This window comes from Taeniopygia guttata, chromosome 2 (genome assembly GCF_048771995.1).
Source record: "Taeniopygia guttata chromosome 2, bTaeGut7.mat, whole genome shotgun sequence".
Classification (NCBI taxonomy): Eukaryota; Metazoa; Chordata; class Aves; order Passeriformes; family Estrildidae; genus Taeniopygia; species Taeniopygia guttata.
The window spans coordinates 100,737,521-100,764,074 of record NC_133026.1 but is presented as its reverse complement, the minus strand read 5'-3'; the positions used below and the strand labels follow the sequence as shown (position 1 = coordinate 100,764,074).

The following is a 26,554-nucleotide window of genomic DNA, read 5'->3' as shown; positions in this document are numbered from 1 at the left end:
CTGAGGGTGTTTAGCCTGGAGGAGAGGTGGCTCAGGGGGCTCCGTCTCTCCCTCTACAAGTGCCTGACAGGAGGTTTAGGCCAAGTGGGAGTCGGTCTCCCAGGCAATTAGCAATAGGATGACAGTACAAAACCTCAGCTTCCACCAGGAGAGCTTTAGGTTGGACATTAGGACTAATTTCTTCACAGAAAGAGTGATTAGGTATTGGAATGTGATGCCTAGGGGGGTGGTGGAGTCACGGTCCCTGGAGGTGTTTAAAGAAAGACTGGACGTGGCACTGAGTCTTGTGCTCTGCCTTACAGGGTTGCTGTCCTGTCACAGGTTGGACCCCATGATCTCGGAGCTCTTTTCCAACCCAACTGATTCTGGGATTCTGAGTCGCTCTACCCGCCAGAGTGGGAGGGAATTGCGTGTGGGTGTGCGTACGCCCGTGTGTTTCCACGTCCCTCTGTGTCCCACTGTCCGTGTGTGTGGGACGACCCGGCGGCGCCCGGGCGCATGCGCACAAGGAAGGCCTGGAGGGGGGCGCGCCGCCGCCGTCGTGCCCGCGCAGGGGGCGGTGCTGCCGGGGCGAGGAGGGCGCGGGGCCGCGCTCGGGGGCGCGCAGCAGCAGCGACAGTGCCGCCCTCGGCCCGCGTCCCGCCGGCAGAGCCCGCAGAGCCGCGCCGAGACACCGCCCGCCCGCCGCGAGGGAGCGGCGGTACCGCCGGCCCCCTCCGCCCCTCCTCCGCCTTCTCCGCCTTCTCCTCCGCCTCCTCCACCCTCCCCCCTGCCCCTCCTCCCGCCGGAGCGAGCGAGCGAGATGGCGGCCGCTGGGGCTCTGGCGAAGCACGAGCAGATTCTAGTCCTCGATCCGCCCACCGACCTCAAATTCAAAGGTGAGGAGGGGGGAAGCCGGCGCGGCGGAGGGGAGAGGGGCGGCAGCGGCGGGGTGTCCCGTTCCGCCTGGCGCCGGGCCGCCTCCGGGCGCCGCGTTCCCCGCTGCCTCCCGCGGGCGGGCCGCGGTGCCGGGCGCTGCCCGCCCGCCGGGGGATGGGGGGCGCCGCCGAGCCGGCGAGCGGGATCGGCCGCCGCCATCTTGGGATCCCGCGGGATCCGCGGTGCCGGGTGGGATCGGCCGCCCCTGCCTGCCCCTGTCCCTGCCCGCCCCGCCGTGGCACCGCTGCGCTCGTAGGCCCGGCCCGGAGCAGCGGCGCCCGGGGCCGCGGTGTCGCTCTCCGGTCGCTGGCGGTGCGGGCTCCCTCTGGCAGCAGCGGGCAGGAGAGGCCCTGGCGCGGGCGGTGGAAGCCTTTCGGGGTTCCAGGCTTCACGAGCCTGCCCTAACGTCTGGCCTTGTCCTACTTTTTCTCTCGGGCGTGTTGGGGCCCCGGTGTCCGCGCGGAGCTGGTGCGGCTTTGCACCATCAGTGCCCGGCACCCGCGCCCTCGCCCCGCTGCATCCCAGCCCGGCAAAGGGCTCCCCGCCCCTTCGCCGAAGCTGTCGTGTCTTAGGCAGGCTATCGGAACGTAACCCGGGAGCTCGCGTCTTTCCTGGGAATAAGGGAAACGGAATGCGTGCCTTTCGGAAGTTTTATGTGTGCTGTGTGTTGCGTGCCGACCGCATGGCTGTGACTGCTGACGTGCTGCTGTCAAAATAGGTCCCAGCTAGCGCTGGTATCGTGTGTGTCTGTGGTTTTCTCTCCTCATGAATTAGGTAGCTGCGAAAGGAAAGGCTCTGTCAGAAATGAGTGATCGTTGAAAGACAAGGGCATAAAGAAAAGTGTGTCAGAACATGTAGTTTTTGTGATGATATCTTATATCTATAAGGGGCATTGAGAAAAATCTCAGAACCTTTCAGATTTGGAATCATCAGTATTAGGTTTTTTTATTTTTTTTTAAAAAGTAGTTAATATTATGTGAACTAACATTGTAAAGTGTTGTGGTTGGTGTCAGCACATGTACATGCCTAATCCTGTGCATTCTTCTGTTTTCCACTTTTAGTATGCTCATTTTTCATTGTTTTAGAGGACAGAGTGGAATTTATGATGTTGTAAAAATCTTCTACGGACAGCTAGAACAAATGAATGTTTGTATTAGAAAAGAACACTGTATACCCCGAAAATAGCTTTGCTCTGGCCTAGCATTTAGATAAATTAGCAAACTATACTTGTTTTATTGATGCGTCAAATCAGTTAAAACCCAATATCTGTCTAATTATGCATATTAATTTCTCGATAGCTTCAGTTTAATTTTTTCTTAAATTGCACTTTTTTAAAATTACACAGAGTCAAAACCATTGCAGGAACTTGTGATTTTTCACTTGGGTTTTCGGGTGTTGAAATGCTGCCGGTCTGGCTGCACTCACATTTCAGTATGCTGTGGTCAGAACAGGTTGATGCAAGAACAGGTTGGGGGGAAATGCATTATTTTAATTTTTTTTTTTTTCAAATTAAAAAAAATACTGTGTCTGATTTGTAGCCTGCAAATGGTGAGATGTGTTTGAGCTGGAACTACACAATATTGATGTGATATGAAAGAGTGTGTTGATAAAATAAATACTAGATTAGAAATTCTATCTGTGTGAAGCTGTTGTCAGTGATCTTTATTGTGCTGTGTGTTTATGTACTTAGAGCATGAAATGTGTATTCTTTAGGCGTAAACTTTATTTTCAGGCTAATGCATATATTAGGAAAATTTCTGTAGAGCAGACTAAGCAAAAACAAAATATGAAGCATAATGAGACTGCAGTACTCTATTACTGTACTATTGTAGTAATATACTATAGAAAGTGCTGTCAATTGAGAGAGCATTGAGTGCACTCTCAAGAAATATTTTCAAACTGCTTATTACTTAGAGGTGTTTAAAAAGGTTTGTGTGCCACAAACGAACCCAGTTCTAAAGTACTGTGTTGAAGAATACAATATTGACAGCAGTGAATTCTGAGTGTCACCTTTTAAAAAGTAATTGGTTAGTAAGAAAGAGAATGTATGACTCGGAATAAATGTAGCATAGTGTAGGTAAAGCACAAAACTTTGTTAAAAGAATAAAGCACTACATTTTTTCAGTGCAGCAGATTATTCAAAGTTATTTTATTGGTACAGTCATCCATTTTATTATTATTAGTATTGTTGACGCATATGTAACAGAGATCCAGTTTACATCTGAACATTTGAATTGAACAAATAATTTTGTTGGTTTTCTTCCCTCAGGAAGTTAAAATGGATTTGCTGACCTTTAGGGTAACAGTGAAATGTGATAGTGTGCCCCTTTACAAACAACTGTTTTATTAAAAGATACGTAGTACTTGTCTTAAGGAGTTGTTAACAAGGTTTTAAATTCATCATTACCTGATGAACTGGTTTTTTTATTAATATAACCTAATTTGCCCTGTCAGCAAACATAAGGTCTGTGATACATTTATCCTTGAATTTTATTCAGCACAATTCAAGGGGAGTTCTAAGAACATGTCCTGTGGTAGCTAACGTATTACATAGTTCCCTTGGTGTCCACGATGGCAATCCTGTTTTGATAGTGCTTGTAGTCCTAGCAATTTCAGTCATTAATAGTGTTTAGGTCATGTTTAATCCCTCTGTCCCCCTTTGGTAGGTGGGTTTCTTTGGATTCTGAAACAATCAAGAATATCTTAAGCAAACCCACAAAACAAATAAGTACTTTTCGTAGTGTTGTGCAAACGTGACAAAGGGAAAAAGTGTACAAGTGTAAAAGTGATGAAACCAAGAGGCAGTTAATAAACTACGTAATAGCAGGTTCAGAGCATGGAGTACTGAGAATTTGCCTCATGGCAAAATTCTGGTCTTGTACCCAGGTTCTTCATCCATATTTCTCCTGCAGGTTGGCTTTCTTTTGTATTCTAATGTGTTTTGTTTAGCTTCCCAAATCAAAAGTTGTTGGAGTTTATTTAGGACTGGATAGGAAGTAAAACACAAGACACTTAAAAGCAACCCATTCGGAAGATGGAACATCATCTTACTGGTGTCTTCTTCACGTGACTCATACATGTAGTCATTGTTGGTAGCTCTAGTTCAGTGAAGATTATTGGAATCCGGAGTTGGTGCCCTGTGAATAAGTATGTTTTTAAATTTTTTTTCCTTTGTAAGCAGTTGTGTAGTTTAATAGCAACATTTGAAGTTTTGAGTTCAAAAATTCGTAGCACTTTTATGGAAACTCATTCTTCCTTAACCCAAAGAAGCCAGTTTTGCAATTTTAAGTAACATGGATTTAAATTGGTCTTGGATTATGGTCGTTTTTCTTAAAAAAAATTTTAAAAGCCTTCTCCAGATGTTTAAATCAGTCATAAGACATGCTTCTGCAACACCTAATTGAAAATCAACACTAGTCGATTTGATGAGCTTTGGAAGATTAGCAGACAGTGTTCAGAATTTGAATTTCATGTGATTTAGTGGTGTCTGACTAGCAATGCAAAATTATAAAAATGCCTGAATATTTTAAATTGATACTTTTTTATTGATGTTCTTGCTTACAAGTGCGTGAAGTGCAGTTATGTTACCTTTGTAAACATCTCAAAATAAAGAGCTATTCTTTTCCCTTAGCAGTCTAAAATAAAATTTGGAATGTGTCTGTGTGCAGTGAATTTTCTTTTTGATGTGTTGAGTTACTAGGAGAGATCAGTGTGACAGAGAATATTTAATTTCTGATTGTTGATCTGCATCATAGTCTGGAATTGTCAGTTTATAAAATCAGCTATCAGCTGGTGTGTGTTCAAATGACTTTTCATGGGAGGTAGAGAGCACTTCACTCAAGTATTGCAGCTTATTCTGAAATGCAGATTTCAACAACCTTTTAAATAATACAAAAGTATTGCTGTAGATTATTTTGTAATCACTACACTGCTATTGGTAATGCTGAAAGCCACAGGATATGTGTTGCTGCAAATCGAGAAGGTGGAATTTAAAGGCAAAAATAGCGCAATGTTAAATGCATCCCCTGCCCTCAAGGTCTGTTGCCAGAATTGGCCTAGAATGCCTTTTGGCGTAGGCAGAGTTTGAAGTCCTCAAATGTGATCTCACTGCCTTACTTGTATGTGTCTTGATTATGTCCAGTTTTATGCCTGTTTTCACTCTCTTCAAAGGACCAGTAAATTTGTGATGTCCCAATTTTCTAAGACAGGTTAGAAAAAAATGGTGATTGGGATGTCAATTTTCTGGTATCTTCATTCAGGAACATTTTTGAAACTAAAGAGTGGGAGTGTAGAGGGGGAAAACTGGTTGTAAGTGATTACTAATATAGTTGTGACTTTCTGATGCTTTGAAATGGTTCCATTTAAGTTAATATTTTTACTGGCTGAGAATTGCATAATGGCAATAAAATGACTCAGTATTCAATATGTAGTCTGACTTTTTTTTTCTTTTAAATAAAAAAGTGATTCTTGTATTGACATAGTTTGTTCTTCCTATATGTATACTTCTATCCATTGTTTCATAGCTCAAATATAGTATTTGTTAGTATTTCACTTTCTTTATATTATACGTATTAATGAAAATTGAGCACAGGATGATTTGTGGGAATGTGTTGAGAAAAAAAAAGACAATGTTTTTTACCTGGTGTTGCTTTATTAGGTGGTATTATGTTACACAATCATCTCTACCACTGTACTAGACTGTATTTAAAACTGCCTCGTAAAAAGGGAATTACATTGATCTGTGAAGTCAGGTGTGTTATAGTGTAAGATTATATTTTGGCAGAACTAGTTTGTCATTTGTTTTAAGATTCAGTAATGGAATATTTTCCTTGGTGACAGAGGTATACAGTAGCGAAGATTGAAAAGTTTTGTCCTTTACCTGAGGACAAAAGACCTTAGGGCTCTGTTTTGCTTAATATTGCTGTTGCTTCACTAAACAGTGAAACACTATCCAAACCTCACATCTTGTCCTTCTAGTGTTACCAATGATTGGTATAAAAGCTTCACCTTTGCATTGTAATTACTATAAAGTGCTTATTCATGCTGCTTGTTGATAGCATAAACAGGTGTTCTAGATCACCACAAGACATTTTTATTAATATTATGAAGACCTTCTGTATTATGCATGAACAGTGTACTGTTGTTCAAGGCCAGGTTGGAAAGTAGAAAGTTTGAGAGGATTGAGAGGAGCTGTTTTATTGCATCAGTAAATAGATGTGAATATTTAGTGCACTGACTGTCCATTGTGGAAATATAATTTGTTCCTGTTTTGGCCTGGCCATGGTTTGTGAACGTTTTACTTTCTTCATCCTTGGAAGATGTTTATTAACCAGATCCTTGTGACTGTCAGTCACTAAAGGGTTTTACATGCTTCCCTTATAAGCCATGAATTCAAATAGAAAAGGTTTCGGAAGAGAACTTACTGTATTAAAAGTGGAAAAACCAACCCTGACTAACTATATAAGTATTACACTTTGCAGTTTGGAAGTTGTCAGTTTACAAGGCTTGTGGTGTCAGGTGAACCTGATAAGTGGGTATAAGCTAATTTCTTTAAAAAGAAAAAAATCATCAAAATGACTTTACTAAGATAATTTCTGATGTGGTATTTTTGAAAATAAAAATGCATAAATGCAAGTTAAAATTTTACTAACTTTGTTTTTCTTAAGGTGGTAAGACTTTATTTGGGGCACGGTTGTCTTGGCTTCTAGCTTCTCTTACCTTTTAGTGTTTTGGATTGTATAAGGTTATTTCCTGGCATTTAAAATTATTTAGCAATGTATATGTCATATTTCATTTTAGTATTTGAATATATTTAGAATCAGATGGTTATGTAAAGGAAAACAGATATTTTCAGTTCATTCCTATATGAGCAAGGTCTTGTGAATTAAGATAGTTGCTGAATATTATCCTGGTGTAGGACTTCATGTTTTTAATTAAACATGGAAGAGGAAGAAAATAAAGTGTTTGCATGAAATTTAAAAAATAGTCAAGTCAGAACTTTTCTCCCCTTTGTTTATCAAAATATGGTCTTGGATTAAAATCTTTTTCTGACACTTCAGTGCTTGAATTGGTCTGGCCTCAGTAACAAGCAAAGCCGTAGATGAAAGAATGAAGACATTGAAGTAGATGGAACATGGAATAAAATGCAGTGTCCCAGGTAGAATGTGGGAGTCTGATCTGAGACCTTCTCTGTCTGTGATACTGGGGATTGCCCTGACCCATGTGTAGGACCTTGCACTTGGCCTTGCTGACTCTCATGAGATTCCATGGGGCTGCCTTTCACTCCTGTTAAGGTCCCAGTGAATGGCATCCCTTCCCTCCAGTGAAGCCACTGCATTGCTCACCTGGTGTCACTTGGTGCAGACTTGGCAAGGGTGATGTCACTTCCACCATCAGTGTCATTGATGAAGACACTGAGTAATATTGGTCCCAGTATGCGTCCCTGGGGGATATGGATACCACTTGTTGCTGGTTTTCACTTGAACATTCCAGCATTGACTGTAACTCTTTGGACAAACCACCCAGGCAATTCCTTGTCCATCTAACAGTTCATGCATCAAACACATATCTCTAATTTAAGGGTAAGAATGTTGGGAGGGACCATATTAAAGGCTGTACAGATGTCCAGGTACTTCTACAGTGGACATCTAGATTAGTCAGGCCTGATTTGACCATGATAAAGCCATGTTGACTGTCACTAACTCCTTGTCTTCAATACATTTTGATATATTTTTGAGGAAAGTCTGATCCATTTTTTGTTAATGACCTTAGTATGGGTGGGAGTATGCTGGTACAGCTCACTGGTAATGCAAGGTTAGGAGATGTGATGAATGCAAAAAATAATTGGATGTGTGCTAATAATAAAACATTTTCTTAAGAGTGATGAAAAAGAAGTAAAACTAGCGACTAGTACTTAATCATGGGTTTATTGTGAATGTGACAAGTCATAAAATGGGGCAAATACAGGACTGTAATTTTGACTGTAATTTTGTAGTGAGGAAAGTATTAATGTCAAGGTTTTTGGCTTTGATGAAGGTTCATCTGAATGCATTCCTGGCAACACCTAGTCAGATAAATGAACCCAAATGGGAATGATGCAAAGACAACTTTATTAACACAAGTGAAGTAGAAGTAGAATAGCTTTAGCTTGTTAATCTTAGCAAAATGAAGACTGAAAGGGGATCTGATTGCTATCTATAAATACATCAGCAAGGTAAGCACTGGGGAAAAGAAAATCTATCTAGTCTAAAGGATACACTTGGTGGAAAAATGAATTTGCTTCAAGTGGTTATGAATGTATTTAGATCATTAGAAACTTGGCTGAATCTGAATCATGTCAGTCTGAACCAACCTTCTAAAAATTATGTGGGCAAAAATAGTTTTAAATTAATCAGATACCATCTTACAAAATTATTAGTTTCATGTGGACTTCAGAAAGTTTTTCCTAGGTCATGAGTTTACAGTGTTCTTAATAGTTTGGTAGGACGTTAACAGTACACAATTATATACTTAAGCTGGAGCAGGTGTGTTGTGTTACATTCCAAGACATTAGAATAGCTTGACTGAGATATGTTTAATTTTTTTCCTTTGTAAAAAGGGATATCCATTAATTTAAAAATTATATACGTGGGACTAACTGCTCCATATGTGAAATAAACCTAGTATTTCCAGTCCATAGGGATATGATGTTAATTTAACATTTTATCATGTTTAACACTATGGTGCTAATAAGGCCAGTAAACATAGTAGACCCATTGAAAGTAAAAACTGTTCGGTTTTTTAATTTGAATGTCCACTAGCCATCCACCAGGCACATTCCATGTTATAGCTCAGGCTGGATCTCCAGCTGCTCTGTAGCAGTGACCTGACTGGTCCTGAGAAGTGCGGCTGCATTAGCTCAGCTCAGTACTGGGATGTGAAGTTGATGAGGACGTGGAGTTTGTGATCCTGCCTGATCGACAAGACTCACTAAATGCAACTTCTGTTTGAAGGAGGTGTTTGTTTACCCAAGTGACTGTAGGAAATTATTGTACTTGGCTTTCAGTGGCTTGGGAAATGGAGACCAGTGGCCTGTGCTTCCAGAAACTGAAAAGTCACCCTGAAACTGCAGTGATCTTTTGGTGTGTTTGGGAGGCAGTCCAGTATCAGCTAGGCCTATCTATAGGAGATTTTAATGTCTGATACACAAGTCTGTTTTGACCAGGCTCTGTATTAGGAGATGAGGTTGGATACCATGTAGCAATCCAACAGATAAAACTGTTTGTGTGTTGTTTTTTTTTTTTTTTTTTTTTTTTTAAGAATTTTCTGGACTATTGTCCATGCTGGGAGACTTGTGAATTTGATTGCTTTTTAAAGTCACTTTGTTAACACTGTTGGGATACTGCTTGCAATGAAACCAAGTGAAAACTGCAAGATCTTTGGTGGTCTGTTAAAGGTTTGTGTCTGGCCTCTGATACCCAGTTCTTGAAACACATCGGGAAAGGCAAGAGCTTTTGAACAGGTCTTCTGTGGGAACACTGATTTTCTATGTGCCACTACAGCTGTCATCTGAGATGATTACAAGTGTTCTGATTACTGCTATAGTGTTTGAAGAGTATCTTGTATGTTGCAGTTAGGTGCATCCAATGGGAGATTTCTAACATGACTATGCATATGGATTTTAAGCTGCTGGATATTTTAGTATGTTAAGCAGCACATCTAGGTTTTTCAGCATCACCAAAACCACTGGTAAGCTATAGTAGGTTAAATACAAAGCAAGTTTAAAAGGGGAAAGGAAAGGGAAAAGTTACTTGTTTATTTAGTTCTGTTGATCAAATATGCTAGTATTTTGGAAATCTAAGAAACTCTGAAAATATTAAACTCATTAGTTATCCTGCCTTGTGCAAGCAAAGAGAATAGTTGCTCCAGCAGGAAGAGTTTAACCCTTACTGAACTAAATCTGTACTGAAAGAATGTGTGTATATATTAGTCGCTTCAGGATTTTGGGGGGGATAATTTGATGGTTTAAATGTTCAAGTTAAGCACCATTGAAATATTTCTACTGTTCTTGTTATTTCAGCAGTGCTTTGGTATGAATAATACTTTATTATTAGATCCTGAAGACTTTATCCCAGTAGAATTAAGAGCTACCAATTTTAGGATACTTTTAATATGTCTCTGGCAAGAATACAATGTAATCAAGTAAAGCGAAATTGTGAGTAAGAAATTCAAGATATTATGGAGGTTTAGTTTAAGGTACAAGCATCCCTTTGATCTTAGCAACCAGATTGTCCTTTAGTAATGGCACTCTTGCAATAGGAAAAATATAAAGAATAGACATATATGACTGACTTGGGCCTAGACGGCTAGATTTTAAAGCTTGAGCTAAATACCGGCAGTAATTTCTTTGGATGAAGTTATTCCATGTTATACCATCTTAAAACTACTGGTGTTTTGTTGTTGTTAAGGCTAAAGAAACCATTGCCCATATTTAACATTAAATACAGGACAGTCTACATTTAGTCTGTATTTTATCTAATATATAAAAAAAATAATGCTTTTTTGATCAGAATTCCTGGTAATGATCTGTGGTTGTACTTTACCCTTGAGGTAGATGCTTATTGCACTTTTACTGTGGTTTCTTGGCTACTAACAACATTTCAGTCACAAGCTGGAGTGAATAAAAAGTTTTGATCCAGAAAAAACATGTAAGGAAATGTTTTGTCTGTGTTGAAATGTCACTATGTTGTATTTTTGTCTTTTCTCTGTCAGAATGGCAGGCAAAAGGTTTCTGCTCCCATTTCTCTTACACCAGCCCCCAGTAAATCGTGCGTGCCAGCATCTGCACAAGCACCTCTAATAAGCTGTGTAGCCATATGCAAGCTCTGCCCCTTTGACAGAGGAAGATGAGCTATTTTAGGATTAAAAAGTGGGTATTGTCTCAGCGTTTTTTAGAAAGAAAAATCTATGATAGACACATCAGCAGCATGAATGCTGACAGCATGTCATTGTGGGGAGCTTAGATAAAATCTGGTGTTACCCCTTGTAAACAGTGGTAGCCTAGAATCAGCCCTCAGGAATTGTGGACATTGAGGTGTGTCAGCTTTCTTATAAAGCCTCTTTTGCATTTTATATTTACATGCAGGTTGATGATAAAACATAACTGTTTCTCACGTGCCAAGGTAGAATAAGAAGTGAAAGATACTGTAATGCTGTTCTAATATATGAATATCTTCCTGAGAGCCATGGTTATTTGTAGGTATAATTAATCTCTCACTTTCATCCACTGATTATTTCTGATCATTCATATTCATGTTTAAGTATTAATCCATGAAACCTAAGTTATTATGCTTCACAGACCATGAATAATTTTAATGTAGGTGATTTGTTAGAGTTTGGATTTTTCTTTCAGTTGGAGAAGGTATTTGAATGGTCATGGTTCTGATATTTCAAGAGGAAGGAGTTATTTATGTTCAGTGGCAATGCATGTTATATATTCTCTTCAGATTTTTTCATAGAGGTCTGAATATTAATTTCCTAAAATGGATTTATGGAAATAAACAAATTCCACCCAGTTTCTTTTGTGTCAGTGATGCTTTTTTCAGAAAGAAGAATAAATTAGATTTTAAGCAATAAAGTGCTTTGTGTATATTTTAAGATTGATTTCCTTAACTAATAGTCAAGGTAGTTTTGACTTGCTACAGAACACAAGTATTTCTCATTTTTAGATGTCTTTCTTTCAGTACCTCTGGTGGAAGATGATCTTGTCAAGGAATACTTAAGTAAGCTAGACATAGTAAGTTAAGTCCAAGGACTCTGGTGGAATGCACACATGGGTGCTGAGAGAGCTGGCAGGTGGACAGGCAAGCTGACAGGAACCTTGTGAAGTTCAACAAAAAGTGCAAAGTTCTGCAGCTGGGGAGGAACAACCATCCAAGCAGTAGTGCAGGTTGGGATCTGACCAGCTGGGAAAGCAGCTTTGCAGAAACGGCCCTGGGCATCCCAGTGGCCACCAAGTTGATCATGAGCCAGGAAAGTGCCCTTGCTGCAAAGAAGGCCAGTGATGTCCCAGGCTGCATTAGGAGGAATGTTGCCAGCAGGTTGAGGAAGGTGATCCTCCCCCTCTATTGAGCACTGGTGAGGCCACAGCTGGAGTGCTGGGTGCAGCTCTGGGCTCTCCAGTACAGGAGAGACATTGACACCATGGAGAGAGTCCAGAGAAGGGCCAGGAAGATGATGAACAGGAGCATCTCTCTTGTGAGGAAAGGCTGGAGTAGCTGTGGCTACTCCAGGCTGGAGAACTGAAGGCTTGGGAGAATCTTACTGATGTATGAAATACCTGAAGGGAAGGTGCGGTGAGGGTGACCAGAGGCATTGGGCACACCTTGGAACATGGGAGCTTCCCTCCTGTGAGAAAACACATTTTTACTCTGAGGGTGACCAAGTAGTGGCACGGGTTGTCCAGGGAGGTTGTATAGTCTCTATCCTTGCACATGTTCAGAAACTTTCTGGCCATAGTGCTGGGCGGCTGGCTCTCAGTATCCCTGCTTGAGCAGGGAATTTGGGCCAGATGTCCTCTAGAGGTCCCTTCCAGCCACAGCCATTCAAATGACGGGAAAGAAAAACAATTCTATTTTGGCCTAATTTAAAAATTCCATGTAACATCATACAAATATAGATTACACAGTGCTTTCTTAATTTAACTTACTCTTCCTTTACTTTTGTTCTTTTGATTCTAGCAGAATGAGTTGCTCTCAGGTCTGTGTGGAAAGTCAGTTTACTTCGTCTCAAAATCTGTCTTGCTTGGTTTACAATATTGCTATTAGTTTCTATTCTGCTGACTAGAGCCCATTTCTCATTTATTAGGGCTCAAACTGTCAAATGCAGTAAATGAGTTTACTTTGTCTACCCAATCCAACTGTATTGTGTACCCAAAGAAATCTACCCTGAGTTTGTTTTAGTTAAGGTGCATTGAAGTCTACTGTATGTTTCAAGTGCTCTTGGAAATTCAAAGGTGATGCAGCAGCTTTTAAAAAACAGCATTCCGCTTAAAGCATATAATCCCCATATTTTTTAAGTCAATACTATAACACATTTTAAGGAGTTTGGATTCCTTTTGGTAGTCTGTGTACTTTTTTAATGTGTACTTACATTTAACCACATCTAAAAACAATAAAAGTATCACTTTGCTGTGTCTATTTACAGCTTAAATAAACTTTAATTCGATGCATGAACTAGAATGTTTTCTGGCAGAGTCGACTTAGATACTGGCTTTTGTAGCAGCTGCAGTTCATTGTCTTAAATTGAAGCGGGTGATATGCTTAACACTTAAGCTGTTTCATAAAATGTTGTTGATTTTGTTAAATAATGCATGCACATTTTTGTACAACTCTACAAGTGATCTGCCTTCTAATTATCAAAGATACTGTGTAATTTAATAAAATTATCATTCCTTCTTATACAATTTTATGTAGAGGTGGTATTTTAAGACAGGCTTTTTGTGTACATTATGACAGCCCTACTAATTTTGAATGGAGCTTCTTGTTGACCAAACCTGCCCCCTTCTCTCACCTTTCTCAGGGGTACCGAGCCTGTGGAGGTTTATCTAAGCTTTTCCTTCCCACACTAGGAAGATGTGTTCATTTTTTCCCTGGTGTTTGACCATCTCAGATGGTAGAAAAATGTGTTTTGAAGCTGGGGCAGTGATGGAGACCTGAATTTGAAATGAAAATGACACCACTGATGAAAAAAAATCTCTGTACAGTTCCTCCCTATCCAGTAATAAGTATATGTTGGTTTTACTGCAGTATAACTGGCAAGCTTGTGGCAAGCTGGGAAACTTGGCACTGTTTCAGCAGTAGAAACTGGCTCTGCAGAATTCATGGCATTTCTTCCTGCCCACTAGTTGCTCTAGTCCAAGCTGTGTAGTTGCCAGAGGCAACCCCGGCATCAATGTTGTGTGGTGACTGCACTGCAAGATAGCTGAAATAGAAACTGAACACATAAGGTTTTTGGATATGTCTGGTATTTCTGAGTGTGATTAGGCAGATGTCTGTCCTTCTTTTCCTTTGTAAGTCAAAGTGACAGGAAAACTTGAGCAATGAATTGTCACTGCTCCATTCAAAATGAGTTGGAACAAACTGGCACTTTCACAACCTTTATTCCAGGAAGATGCTGTAATTGGTGTCTTGAATTTACACTACTAAGAGAGTTGTTGAACTCACCGTCCCCTCTGAAGTAACTCTTGACTTCCAGAGGTTATTGGATTGAGATTACAGGTTTATAAAGTAGTGACCTCTTGTCATTAGACACCATGTTACATTGGTATATAGCCTGAGGGTTTTATTAGTTGAATTACCACAGCTTCTGTGTGTACAGTTAGACATAAGCCTGTGTGAGATTTAAATGCTTAAATAAAAATCTGCTTGGACCCGAGTGTCATGCAAGCAGCCGGTGAGATGCTATTTTTGAGATTATAATGCTGCCTTGGTGTAGCTGAATATTCACTGACATGAAGTCGCTGTGCATTTGTCCATTTTGGTGCATGAGCAGCATGTTTGTATCCATCTTTGCCAGTTCTTTTCCTTGTTTACATGCAGTCTGTGTAGTACGATCCAAACATTTCTCCTTCCTGGTTCTTCTGCCCGTGCCCCACATTTTTCCTCAAGAACTGTCGTAGTTTAGGCTTTTGCACTTAGGCTGTTATGCCAGTTGGTACTTCATTTCCCCACTCCTGTAAAGGTAGTGGTGCTTATGTTTGCGTAATAGTGAACTCTAGAATCTTCTTCAGGTGTTGCAGCTTCTTTTTTGAAGCTTTTGAAGAATACTTTAGATCATGTGGCTCCTCTGAAAGGTACTAGATTTTTTTTCCTGATTTACTATCCTTTTGTCTGTTCCTATCTGTCCATACTCAGATCCATGCTGTTGGTTTGCCACTAAACTACCAAACAGCTGGGTTCTGCAGGAACAGTGAAATTCAGTCATCTCTTCCTTTTGTGCACCAATTTGTTACCACCTATTTATTAAATCTGATGGTTGCAAGACTTGAGAGGCTTTATACAGCTATTTTCTTTAAAGCTTTTAGAAAGCAGGTGAAAGGTAAAGCTGTCATAAGCATCCTCTAGACCTTGAAAAAGATTTCACTCACCTCTGAAAGAAATGTCTGATTCTTAAAAATGTCCCCGAGCTAAAAGCTTTTTTTGTGAAGTATGCAGGAAATGCAAAGGAAGTCACTGCATTCATATACCTGGGAAAGAAAAGCAGATTCCTTTGCATTATCTGAGGTGTTGAAACTGACAGTTAATAGCAGAGTAATTTGAAGAATATATTGAATCCTATCTCATTATTGCACACTTTAAAAAGGCAGGCATGAGGAGAACTTTCATGTCTCAAAAGAAACAGAACATCTTTTATTTTAGTTTAAGAATCAGTTTATAAATTCACTGTTGCTTTGTCTTGAAACAAGCTGGCTTTGAATAGTATAGCTCCTTTTCTTGATGGCTGTGCTTTTCAAAATGAGCCTCTGAACAGTGTCATTTTTTTTTTCCTTTGTGCAGGATGTCCTTAGTAAAAGTTGTTGAGAAGATTGAGAAACAGACCTCCTCAGGCTGCCTAGAGTTGCAATTAAAAAAAAGTAACCCTCAAGTTTGAAAGCCAGATTCAAGGTGCTGTTTGCCTCTGGGCACTGCAAAAGTCGTTGTTATTAGATGACTAATAGCTTAGGTGGTTGTTAGTAAAACTCCCAGAATAACTTCCTCAAAAATGTATGTGTAGCTTGAAAAAAAATACATGTTTGGTGTGTTATGAGTGTATCACCAGTCTTAGAATGAGAAGAGTATTCAACTGCCTGGTTTTAGTTCAGTTTGTGGTATGGATGAGAGAGTTTTTTTGGTTCTCCCTCTATAATTAAAGACAACTGGATCATGCAAGAACCATCAGAGAGAGAAGTGGCAAGAAACATAAAAGTAATTTTGTAAATCTTGGGGGCTGTGTCAAATTTGCCTGGATTGAGAGGATCACTTACTTCATCCACCATATAAAGTCAGATCAGAAGTGAAGTTTCAGACAAATAATACCAGTTCCTATTTTGTCAAAAGAACCTCACTGAATGTAAAACGTAGCTCACATATATATTCATCTGCATATCAGTGTTCTGGTTCTCAGTGATTCTGTTTTTAATCTTTTTGTATTTGTATCTTGGTGTTTCGTGTTAGGACTGTTTAATGCTCTCTCAAAATCAAGTACTTGGAACGAGTTATAGAAATAAAGGCATCAGTCAAATAGTGAGCCCTCTAGTGTAGTAACGTGTTTGATAGCAGGCAGAGCTTTTTCCTTCAGAGAAGTGCAGACACCTCTATGGAATAAGGTGTTCAGACTTTTCTGAACTGACCTCCTATGTCTCATGCAATTAATGGTTTTGTTGTACCTTACCACTTGTTTGTATCACTTATATTTTTCATCCAGTTTAATCTGAAGTTTGCTTTCATTGTAGCTTTTTAATGGAAAAGTTGTTGTGTTTTCAATACTGATAAAAATTTTGTAGTTATTTAATGTGTAGTTTTAAAGAACTATAAAGAAGGTTCTTAGTGTACACATGGAATATTCTTGAATAAATTTCATGTTCATATGAAACACAATTTTTCTCGAGCCCTTGCAATCTTGCTTTCAGATGACACAAACATAAGGGAGATGAACACTGCTCAGAATGCTGTGAACCTTATTTTTTGTGCTGTTACTGTGTGGCATTGCATGAAGATGATCTCTGCTGGATGTCCTTTTGCTGCTTGATATTAGAATTATGCCTCTTGTCCAGACTTGGAAAGAATTTCTGTCCTGAAGGTTTAACACAAATACAGTTTAGAGAGTACACTGCATTGAATACATAAATATAGCAGCTTCAACTACAATAGCAACTATTGCTTTTCTGTGGATCAGTTAGAGTACATGCATAAACAGAGTATCATCTCTCGTGCTTATTTTGAGTTTAAAAGAGGAGATTAATACCTTGTTCTGTTAACTCTGTAGGTCAGAAGCCAACAGAAGTTGAAATCTTAAGAGCACTGACTATGTTTTAGTCTCAGTGTTTTCTTCTCTAAACAATTGAAAGAGTTCCAAAGAATATGCTACTTCTATTCCTGAAGAACAATTCAGCAAAATTTACTTTTGCATATGACCAGTACCTTCTAGGTATTTCAAATATTAAGAATGATTTGGTAGGAATAGCATATACATATATAAACTACTTGTTGCCAGCAGCTTGAGTCTGTTGTAATATTTAAGCGTTCTTGATTGCTGTAATGTATAATGTTATAACTAAAGTGATAGAGCACTCTTGCATGTAACACAGGGTATGTGCCTAACAGGTGTATAATTTAACTTGCTTTTAGCAGTTTGTTAGCAGCAAGATGTATTTTAAGAGTTACTTGTACTGTATAAAAAGATTTCTTCTCTAGAGATGCATGTATATTTTAAAAAGACCAACCTTTTTTTTCAGGTCCCTTTACAGATGTAGTAACTACAAATCTTAAACTACGAAATCCATCAGATAGAAAAGTATGCTTCAAAGTGAAGACCACAGCACCTCGTCGATACTGTGTGAGGCCAAACAGTGGAATTATTGACCCAGGATCATCTGTAATTGTTTCAGGTAAAAATAAATATACGTAGTTGTAGGTTAAGTGATTTTAAGGCCTTTGATGCAGTTCCCTAATGCTTGATCCTTAAGACTGTTTGAAGTATGTCAGCTTTTTAAAACCTTTTTATTTTTAAATAAAAAGGATTCCCCTCATTAGTGTGATGGCAACTTGATGTACAGATGCAATGATACATGAAAAAATCCTCCATGTAGAAATACTTGCCTTTGTCACATTTATTGGTGGCTCTCTAAAAGGAGGAAAAGCAAGTTGAAAATGGTCAGTGACATTAATAGTACCTTTGCCTCAGACTACTGTATTCATGTTTGTATACTGAAGTAGAGCATTTCTTGGCTGCTCTGATGTGCTTAAAGTGTAACATTTCATAGTTCATTGCATTTAAGAAAAAAATTAGTGTACAATTGTATCTAGTTGTTTTTCTCAAGGAAATGGGAAGGCTAGATACTAGTCTACAGATTTGGTAAATTATTTTTGTAGGTCATTCTTTTGACCATTTTATGGTAGAATCTCTGAATTCAGGTTGTAGATGTCACAGGCAATACAGGTGGGAACTCCTAGATCTCCTAGGTCTAGAAAACTGATTGTTTTGCAACCCTTGGAGACCTCTGTAGCAAAGCAAAAGGGAAATAAGGGAGCAGTCCTCAGAGCTTTTCAGATCTGCATTCTTACACCCTTTGGGAAGTTTAAAAGAAGCTGGAGAACTATGTTTGGGTGATATGTTCAAGTGATGCAAAGAAGAACACAGGAAAAGGTTATGATTGATTAAAACCTTAGAGTAACTTTCCTTGTAGGAATTTACTAATCTAATACGATCTGTAGAATGGGGCCCTTTAAAACTTCATTACTGCTTGCCATGGGCAGTCCAGCATCTGGACTTGTGGTACTTATTCACTGACTTGGGGATGAAAGATTATTTTACTGAGAATTGATTTAAGATTCAAATAGTCAAAAACTTCTTTATTTCCATCTTCAACTACAACTTACAGCCATTTTGCCTTTGCTGTGTGTTTGACCTGGTATCTGGGATTTTTCTGCTGGATAGTTCAATATCACAAGCAAGATCTTGCTGGCATTTCTCTTCAGGGAATTGAATCGATTGAGGGATTACATCCTATGTGTTTTCATAGTTATAAATCATCTTTTTAAAGCATTAAATATTTTAGTTTCTCAAATGAGTCAGTACTGGAGCTGTAAACAATATTGTGGCTTCAGGATCTCCAATAAAGGGAAGCATGTCACACTGCTTGAGTCTTCAGTTGGCATGGCAGGAATTCTTTGATGTGCCTATTTCTGTATGACTGGATTCTCATGCAGTTATTCAGCTACAGTGACCTCAAGATGTTTTCAAGTGCCATTGTTTAGTTACAGTGATTCCACAGTGCTTTTCAGAACTAAGATGTCTTCCCCACAGAATCAGCTTCATATTTTTGTTTTTAGGCGTATAATTTTTTTGGGGTCATTTGCTAAGATAAGTGCACAGATTATTTTTCTACTGACCCACTTTATCTCATCAGTCTCTCAGCTGAATGTTTTCAGTGCTGAGTCATCTTTTATATAATTAAAAATAGATTTCTCTCATATTGTTGTGCAGAGAGAAATAACTATAGGATACTGTGGGCTGAAGCTCTTATGTTCAAAACTGAATGTTGTGGTAGTGTTAGCTGTCTTCAGCCTGTTTAATGCATTGTGCTGATTCAGAGCCAAGCCAGTTTTTAAATTCGTTGTTGGAAATGTGATTTGACAGTCATTTTAAGGAGGTTCACTGACATTTTTTAATAATTTATTACTTTTCAACTGTGAATCACTAAATAACCTTCTTCAACCATGTTTTTTCATTTTTTTTCCAAAAATACAAATTCCGCAAGAGCTGTTTTTCTCTACATTGATACCCTGAATTTACTATTTATTATCCTGTCATGTATTGTTTGCTGCTAACTTGTTAACAGCAATTGCTTGTTGTTCGGGTTTTTTTCACAATATACCATGTTACACTTTCTTCACAGCTTGTTACTGTTACTTCTTAATATTTTTCCCTCTGCTTTTACATTTTTCTAGCTATATCAGTATCTCTGCCATAGATTTCTCATTCCTATAAAATCGGTACAAATAGATAACTGTTAGAGGACTCCATGTATTTTTTCTTATATTTTTCTGAAATGGCCTCTGTTTATCTTAATTTTGTATAAAGATGTACTGAACTGAAATTCCCATTCTGTGGAAGACAGGTGTATGTATACTGCAAAATAATTTAGCTCTTCAGTTCACCGGGTCCTCATCCTCTGGTAGATCAAGTTGCAAGTCTACTCCCACATACACATATTTAGATGTAATTCTTTTGGTGTCTTTTATAGGATGTATGTTTGTATTTGTATATGAAATGTCTTTTCCTATAGTAATTACAGAAATAATCATGTCAGCCATACCAGACTCTGACCTCTCAGTGCCTTTTTTTGCAGTGTATGCACTGCCTTTGCATTTTAACTTTCAATGTCTGTTCAATGAGGACTAAATCTAAAGTGATTGCTGTATGTACATGCTTGCTGTAGTGATTAGCTGAAGAATCACAGTTTTATTTTTTCCTTTGGAACAGTAATGCTGCAGCCTTTTGACTATGACCCAAATGAGAAGAGTAAACACAAGTTTATGGTACAAACAACCTATGCACCACCAAATATTACAGATATGGAGGCAGTGGTAAGTAAAATTGGAGTAAAATGGCTGATGTATTTTTTTCCTTAAATTTGGCTTAACTATAAATGATTCACGTTTTTGCAATTCCTTTTTGAAGAAGAATTGAGTTCTCTCTGAACAAGCGTGACGTCAAATGCGATTCAGATTTTTTAATATGAAATACAAGGTCAATTCTAAGAATTTGCCTGTAGTGATTAACATAGAGGTTACTGAATGGAAATAGGAGTGAGTCTAAGGTAAGGTCAGTTCAGTGTTAAAATATGGGCATATCATACCTTTATATGCAGCTAATTTAAAAGGGATAAACAGATTGAATTTGAAGGAATCAAGAGTATACTCAAATAACAAGCCTGAAGCTGTATGTAAATGGGTTCATTTGGTACGAAAAGTGTTTAAGTGAAATGTTGAACGGGATTATAATGAATTAAAATATTTACAAGACTAAGATGTGTCTCCCTGCAAGCTACCAAGTGCTGGGTAAACACAGCAGAAATGATAGATTTATTTTCTGTTTTAATAGAACAGGTTGTAGCTTTGTTTCTTAGGCTGGGTTGGTCTGATGCAAGATCCAAAAAGAAGATATGTAGGTTTGTACTTGTTAGTTCAGAAGTAAGGCACCTGTTTCTGATTTTACTGGCTGGTAGCAATGGGAATGAAGCCCTCAGTTGTCAGAATGTGCCTTTTAGGGTGTATGTGGACTCACGTAAGTATGTCCTAAGGTGGAGGTCAACATTGCACATGCTTCTAACTCTATGAACTATTTTAAGTAATGCCTGGATTCACACAGGTACATTTGATGTTCACTCAAGGCAGAGAAGGAGAGGGGAAGCAAAGGATAAAGATGAGATTTTATAAATTGCTGAAATCCAAGAGACCTTTTGGGCTCTGTCCCTTATATGAAGGGAAAGACTACTGTGGCATCACTCTTCACTGGAAGCAGTGGAAAACCTTCTAAATTTTGTGAAGCTTTGGAGGCATGAATGTTAACATCTGTCTGCCTTTTTGAACTGGTTTGTTTTTCTTCATATGCTCTAGTAGCTCTTGGTTATGTTTGGTAAATTAAGCATGCCTGTTTGTTGAGGATATAAAAACCAGCTTCAGAAATACCTTTCAAATAACTGCTTTCTTAGTGAGTTCAGGTATACAGTACTGAGAAACAGATCTTGCAGAAAATTGCTAATTGTAGTTAAAAGTTACTATATAACTAATACTACTGGGAAAAAAATAGGAAGCATGTTATCAAAAACTCGATATTTAAATCTGTAACACCTATGAGGTAACAGGAGGACCTCTTAGAAAAATGCTGCAGACTTCAGACCTTTCTCTAAGCCTAAGAATTTAAGGCAACTACATGAAGTGCATGCTTTGAAAGTTAATTATCAGCTGAGTAGAGAGATTCCAGCATAGCTGAGTTATTTAAATATACTAAGAACCATTAAAATGTAAATGTTTTTTATAAACAGCTTTGAAAAATTCTCCAGGCCCAAAGGAGAAAGTGGGTAAAAGTCTAAAATTTGAAGAATTAAAAATATTTACTCTAGAACACATGTAGAGTCACTAAAAGGTGTCTTTCAATCTTTTGTTTAGAATCAGTGCTTCCAAGATGGGATACAAGAAGTACATTTACTGAGGCATAATAGGGCTAGAACTTTATTCTCAAACTGACTCAGATGCTACTTGTTTCTCGTTGTGTGTTAAGAAACCACTGCATTTTCTCCTCCCTGTTTCATACAAACCTCTAATGGATCCATCCTTCCATTCAGTTTACTCTTTTTTGTTTCCAGACTTGAATAACCATCTCTAGCTTTTGTTACTTCACAGCAGTGAGTGTGAACAAAAAGCATTGTTCATGAGCAAGTCTGAAAATTGCAGGGAGGGTAAGCATGGTATTCAGCTGTATAGGAGGTCAGTGCTAAGAGCAAGCTCATAAACTGTTGAGATGTTTACATAAGTCCAGCATGTTAAATAACTGTATTAATTGTTTTCTTAGTGGAAAGAAGCGAAACCTGATGAGTTAATGGACTCCAAATTGAGATGTGTGTTTGAAATGCCCAACGAAAATGATAAACTGGTAAGTAAGGAATAAGAAACTGTCATACACTGACTGGCAGGTCTCACAGAAATGTCAGGGTTTTTTTAAACTTACTTGATTTAATGAATCAATGGAATTTGTACTGAATTAGACAGGAGGGGTGTTCACTATCTATCTTATTAAGGATTCATAGAATCATGGAACAGCCCAAGTTTAAAGGGACCTTGAAATACCATCTGGTCCAAGATCTTGTCGAAAGGGAGCACTCTGTTCAACCACATCTTAAAAAACTCCAGCAATGGAGAGCAGTGCCAAAAAACTGTATTTTTGCTGGTTTTGTATTTTATAGTTTTCAGATGCAATCTCAGTTTAATCTTGGGGGGAGGAGGATGTAGGGATTACTTTGTGGTCTGTTTTTTTTGGGTTTGTTTATTGTTTTTCTTTTTGGTAAAGGATAATTTATGAGATGAAGGTGTAAGCTTCCTAAGTGTGTGTTAAACAGTAAAAATTGAAAGATTGAGCATTTATTATCAAGGCATTTAGTTCTCTACTTTCTGGCTTTAATTTTATAAAGTGTGTAATGTAGTGGGAGAAATGTATTGGATTATACAAAACTACCTCCTTTTGTACTTCCTCCTAAGAAACTCCCTAGGGACAGAGGAGCTTACTCTTTAATTAAAAAGTCAGCTCTTTACAGCCACTCCTAGGGGGCTTTAGGTCCTTCTAGGGCCAAATCTTTAAGGCCATTTTTCTTAGAGTGCAAGAGCTCTCCATCCTCATGTGTAAGAAAGCAAGGAAGGCAGGATGGAAAATGGCATGGCTGAGTAAGGATCTGCTCCTTGCATTGAGGAGTGAGAAAGGCAGTGCACAGCCAGTGGCTGTGCTGGGACATGTGACTTAGGAAGCACAGGGGTGTGGTTTGGGGATGTGTAGGAGTGGGATCAGGAAAACTGAGGCGCAGATGAAATGGGGTGTGGCAAGGGATGTGAAGGGTAACAAGAAGGGACTTTATAAGCATGGAGTGTATTAGAAAAGAAAGGACAAGGAAAGTGAACACCCCTGATAAACAAGAAAGGAGATCTGATGACAACAAATATGGAGAAGGCTGAGGTACTCACTGACTTCTTTGCCTCAGTCTCCACTGGCAGTCAGGCTTGCCAGGTCTTGGGGGTTCTCATAGTTGAAAAGCTGGACATGAATCTGCAGTGTGTGCTCACAGCCCAGAAAGCCAATTGCATCTGGGACTGGACCACAAGAAATGTGGCAAACAGGTCAAGGGAAGAGATTCTTCCTCCCTCTACTCTGCCCTTGTGAGACCCCATCTGAAGTCCTGAGTCCAGCTCTGGGTTCCCCAACATAAGAAGCTCCTCTGGAGCAAATCCAGAGGAAGGCCATGAAGATGCTCAGGGGGCTGGAGCACCTCTCCTGTGAAGACAGGCAGAGACAACTGGGGTTGTTCAGCCTGGAGAAGGCTCCATGGACCCCTCATTGCGACAAATTTTAACACAGGCGGATACTGATAGCACAAGGGGGAATGATTTTCAACTAAAAGAGGAAAGATTTGGATTAGTTGTTTGGAGGAAATTCTTCGCTTACTCAGATAAATTGTGGATATCCCATCCCTGAAGGTGTTCAAGGCTGTGTTGGATCAGGCTTTGAGCAATTTGATCTGGTGAAAATTGTCCCTGCCTGTAGTGGCGGGGGGGGGGTTGGAACTGTATCTTCTTTGAGGTTCCTTCCCACCCAAACTATTTTATGATTGTGTGATTTTGAGCAGAGCTGTGGGAATTAGATTGTTAATTTTGTTTTTTTTCACAGCTTTTTGTGACTCTTCAAAATTAGTAATGTGTATTTCAGATGCTGTCAGACTTAATTTTCATGTTTGTGCAGGACTTTATTTTCCTTCAGTAAAAGGTATTATAAGCAAAACATTTGTGTCACGCATACTTCATAGGAGCTTGTGACATGACGTGTTCTGATTTTACTTTGTTTTGTTTCTTACTACTGCAAGATTACTTTCTTGCTTTTATCCCCCCCACCCCCCCCAAGTTCAAATGCTCTTTGGTGTATTTTATGTCCTCTTTTGGATGCCTCCTGGGTCTGTGTCAAACAGCGAAAGTATTAACTTGTGTCTCAGTAGAGTGTAGTACCAGGTAAACAGTGCAATCTTTTGCTTTTTTAATACTTGAGCTAATCGGAATTGAACTGTTAGTGTGTCTGTTCAGCTTACTGTAAATATAAACCTCATTGGACTATATTAGTAGCTTCATTGTTTCATTTTTAAGCTGTGGATGATTTTTATCTATGTAAGTAAGTTCTCAAATTATTCTTGATGTTTGTAGAATGATATAGATGCAAGCAAAGCTGCCCCAGTCCTGAACACATCTAAGCAGGATGGACCGATGCCAAAACCACATAGTGTTTCACTTAATGATACTGAAACAAGGAAGCTGGTGGAGGAGTGCAAAAGACTTCAAGCAGAGATTATGAAGCTGACAGATGAAAATCGGCACCTGAGAGTAAGTTCTGCATCCATGTTCATACTGAAGTGGCTTCACCCTTCTTGATTGAAAGGTCTGGTTTGTAATTAGGCCAAAAGATGTATACTCCAGCAAGTAGATAAAGCTGTTAGAATGTTGAGATTGATTCATAACATGACTTTACCATCTTGTATATAATGTATATTTTGAACTTGTCAGTTGATTGAGACTTTATGATTGTCATGGATGAGACATTGAAGCTGCATAATTTTCTTCTTAATAAAATGGTCCTGTTTATACTGATCTTAGTTACTTTAAGTCTAAGTTGAAGCTACTGAATTAGTAGCTTTGTAAAAGTGCTTTATTTTTCATTAATAATGAGTGAGATCTAGAGCAGTAACATTTTGTATTACAAACAGCTAGTGAACAAGAGCAATTGTTTGGCCAGAGGAGGTAAGCAAACACTACTTTCTTGTATCTTTATATAAAAATGCCATTTCAATGACAGTTAAGGAGTGAATACATGTCTTTGTGTCTTTTCTATATGTTTGCTTTTGTAACACTTCCGGCAATTTCACTGGCCATGGTAGCCTTTTAAAGAACTATGAAATAATATGATATCTCCACACCTGTTATTCTGATGACATGGACACTAAACAAAGCAGATGTTTCTCCTTAACAATAAGGAATTACTGCTATTTAATTTTGACACATATTGAGTAAGAGCAAAATGCTTCATTGGGCCTAGCCAGATTTTTGGTATATTTTTAAGCAGACAGACTAGTAAATTATAGTCCTTATTTAAAATATGGTTTTCTATCTTCATGTTTTGGATTTTGGTGTGGTGTAATGTTGTAGATGTTGAGGGTTTTTTTTAACTTCATTTAAATATTCACCAGTAAATATGATCTATTGAGTTCAGTTTTTACTATTCTAGTGATGTATTTATGTTTTTTTTCCACTTGTGTTTTTTCTTCCCCTCAGGATGAAGGCTTGAGGCTCAGAAAGGTAGCGCACTCGGATAAATCTGGATCACCCGCAGCTTTGGCCCTCAGAGATAATGGCTCTAATTCTCTTCCTTCACTTCTTGTTGTAATTGCAGCCATTTTCATTGGATTCTTTCTAGGGAAGTTCATCTTGTAGAAAGAATGAGTGAGAGAAGCATGCAAAACTGCAGCTTCCTTTTTTTTATGTTTTTGTTTTTTTGGTTTTTTTTTTTTTTTGTTGGCCAGAAAAAGGTTTGTTTACCTACCACATCATGGGTAGTATGGCCCAAGTGGCCGTTCTTGTGTACAGCATCATAACAGGCTTTGCCTTTAATGATCTCGCACGGTTAGAAAACACAATCTGAAAAGACAAACTGTTCAGCTGCTGGACAAAATTGTACATTCAGTCATCAATAGCAGGTATCAGTTGCACAGTCAGTCCTTTATGAAAATTCATAAATAAAGAATTGTTCTTTCTTTCTGTGGTTTTAATAAGATTCGAAAATTGTTCAGAGTCTTGTAAATGTTATTTTAATAATCCTTTAAAATTTTATCTGTTGCTGTTACCTCTTGACAAATGATTTATTAGATTGCTAATCCCACTCATTCAGGAATATGACAAGAGGTATTCTGGGGGAAATGGTGCCTCTTACTGTGTAAATTTTCTCCTTACCTTACTTTGCTAATGTCATGGCAGAATTTCTTTCTTATTCCTTGTGAGGCATTGTTGAGAGTCCTTCATCCTTAACAGTCCTGTCCCATAATATTTAACATGACAAAAGAAATAAAATTGTTAACAGATTTTTCTGCTGGATA

The 26,554-nt window shown here is 38.8% G+C and overlaps 1 protein-coding gene across 1 annotated transcript; it reads left to right on the top strand.

Moving 5' to 3' along the window:
• The first annotated feature begins 556 nt into the window (after positions 1 to 556).
• VAPA (VAMP associated protein A) lies at positions 557 to 26,554 on the top strand. Its single transcript, XM_030265967.4, has 6 exons — positions 557 to 878; positions 17,390 to 17,542; positions 20,140 to 20,243; positions 22,231 to 22,311; positions 24,615 to 24,791; positions 25,737 to 26,554. Exons 1-6 carry the CDS (start codon positions 803 to 805, stop codon positions 25,893 to 25,895), a joined length of 750 nt encoding a protein of 249 aa, XP_030121827.1. The 5' UTR covers positions 557 to 802; the 3' UTR covers positions 25,896 to 26,554.

Bases quoted from the DNA above. Each gene is read 5' to 3' on its own strand.
- VAPA (XM_030265967.4), top strand. From the start codon at position 803: ATGGCGGCCGCTGGGGCTCTGGCGAAGCACGAGCAGATTCTAGTCCTC. The intron at 17,543-20,139 runs GTAAAAATAAAT...CCTTTGGAACAG, and splicing joins ATCATCTGTAATTGTTTCAG to TAATGCTGCAGCCTTTTGAC. The intron at 20,244-22,230 runs GTAAGTAAAATT...TTGTTTTCTTAG, and splicing joins TTACAGATATGGAGGCAGTG to TGGAAAGAAGCGAAACCTGA.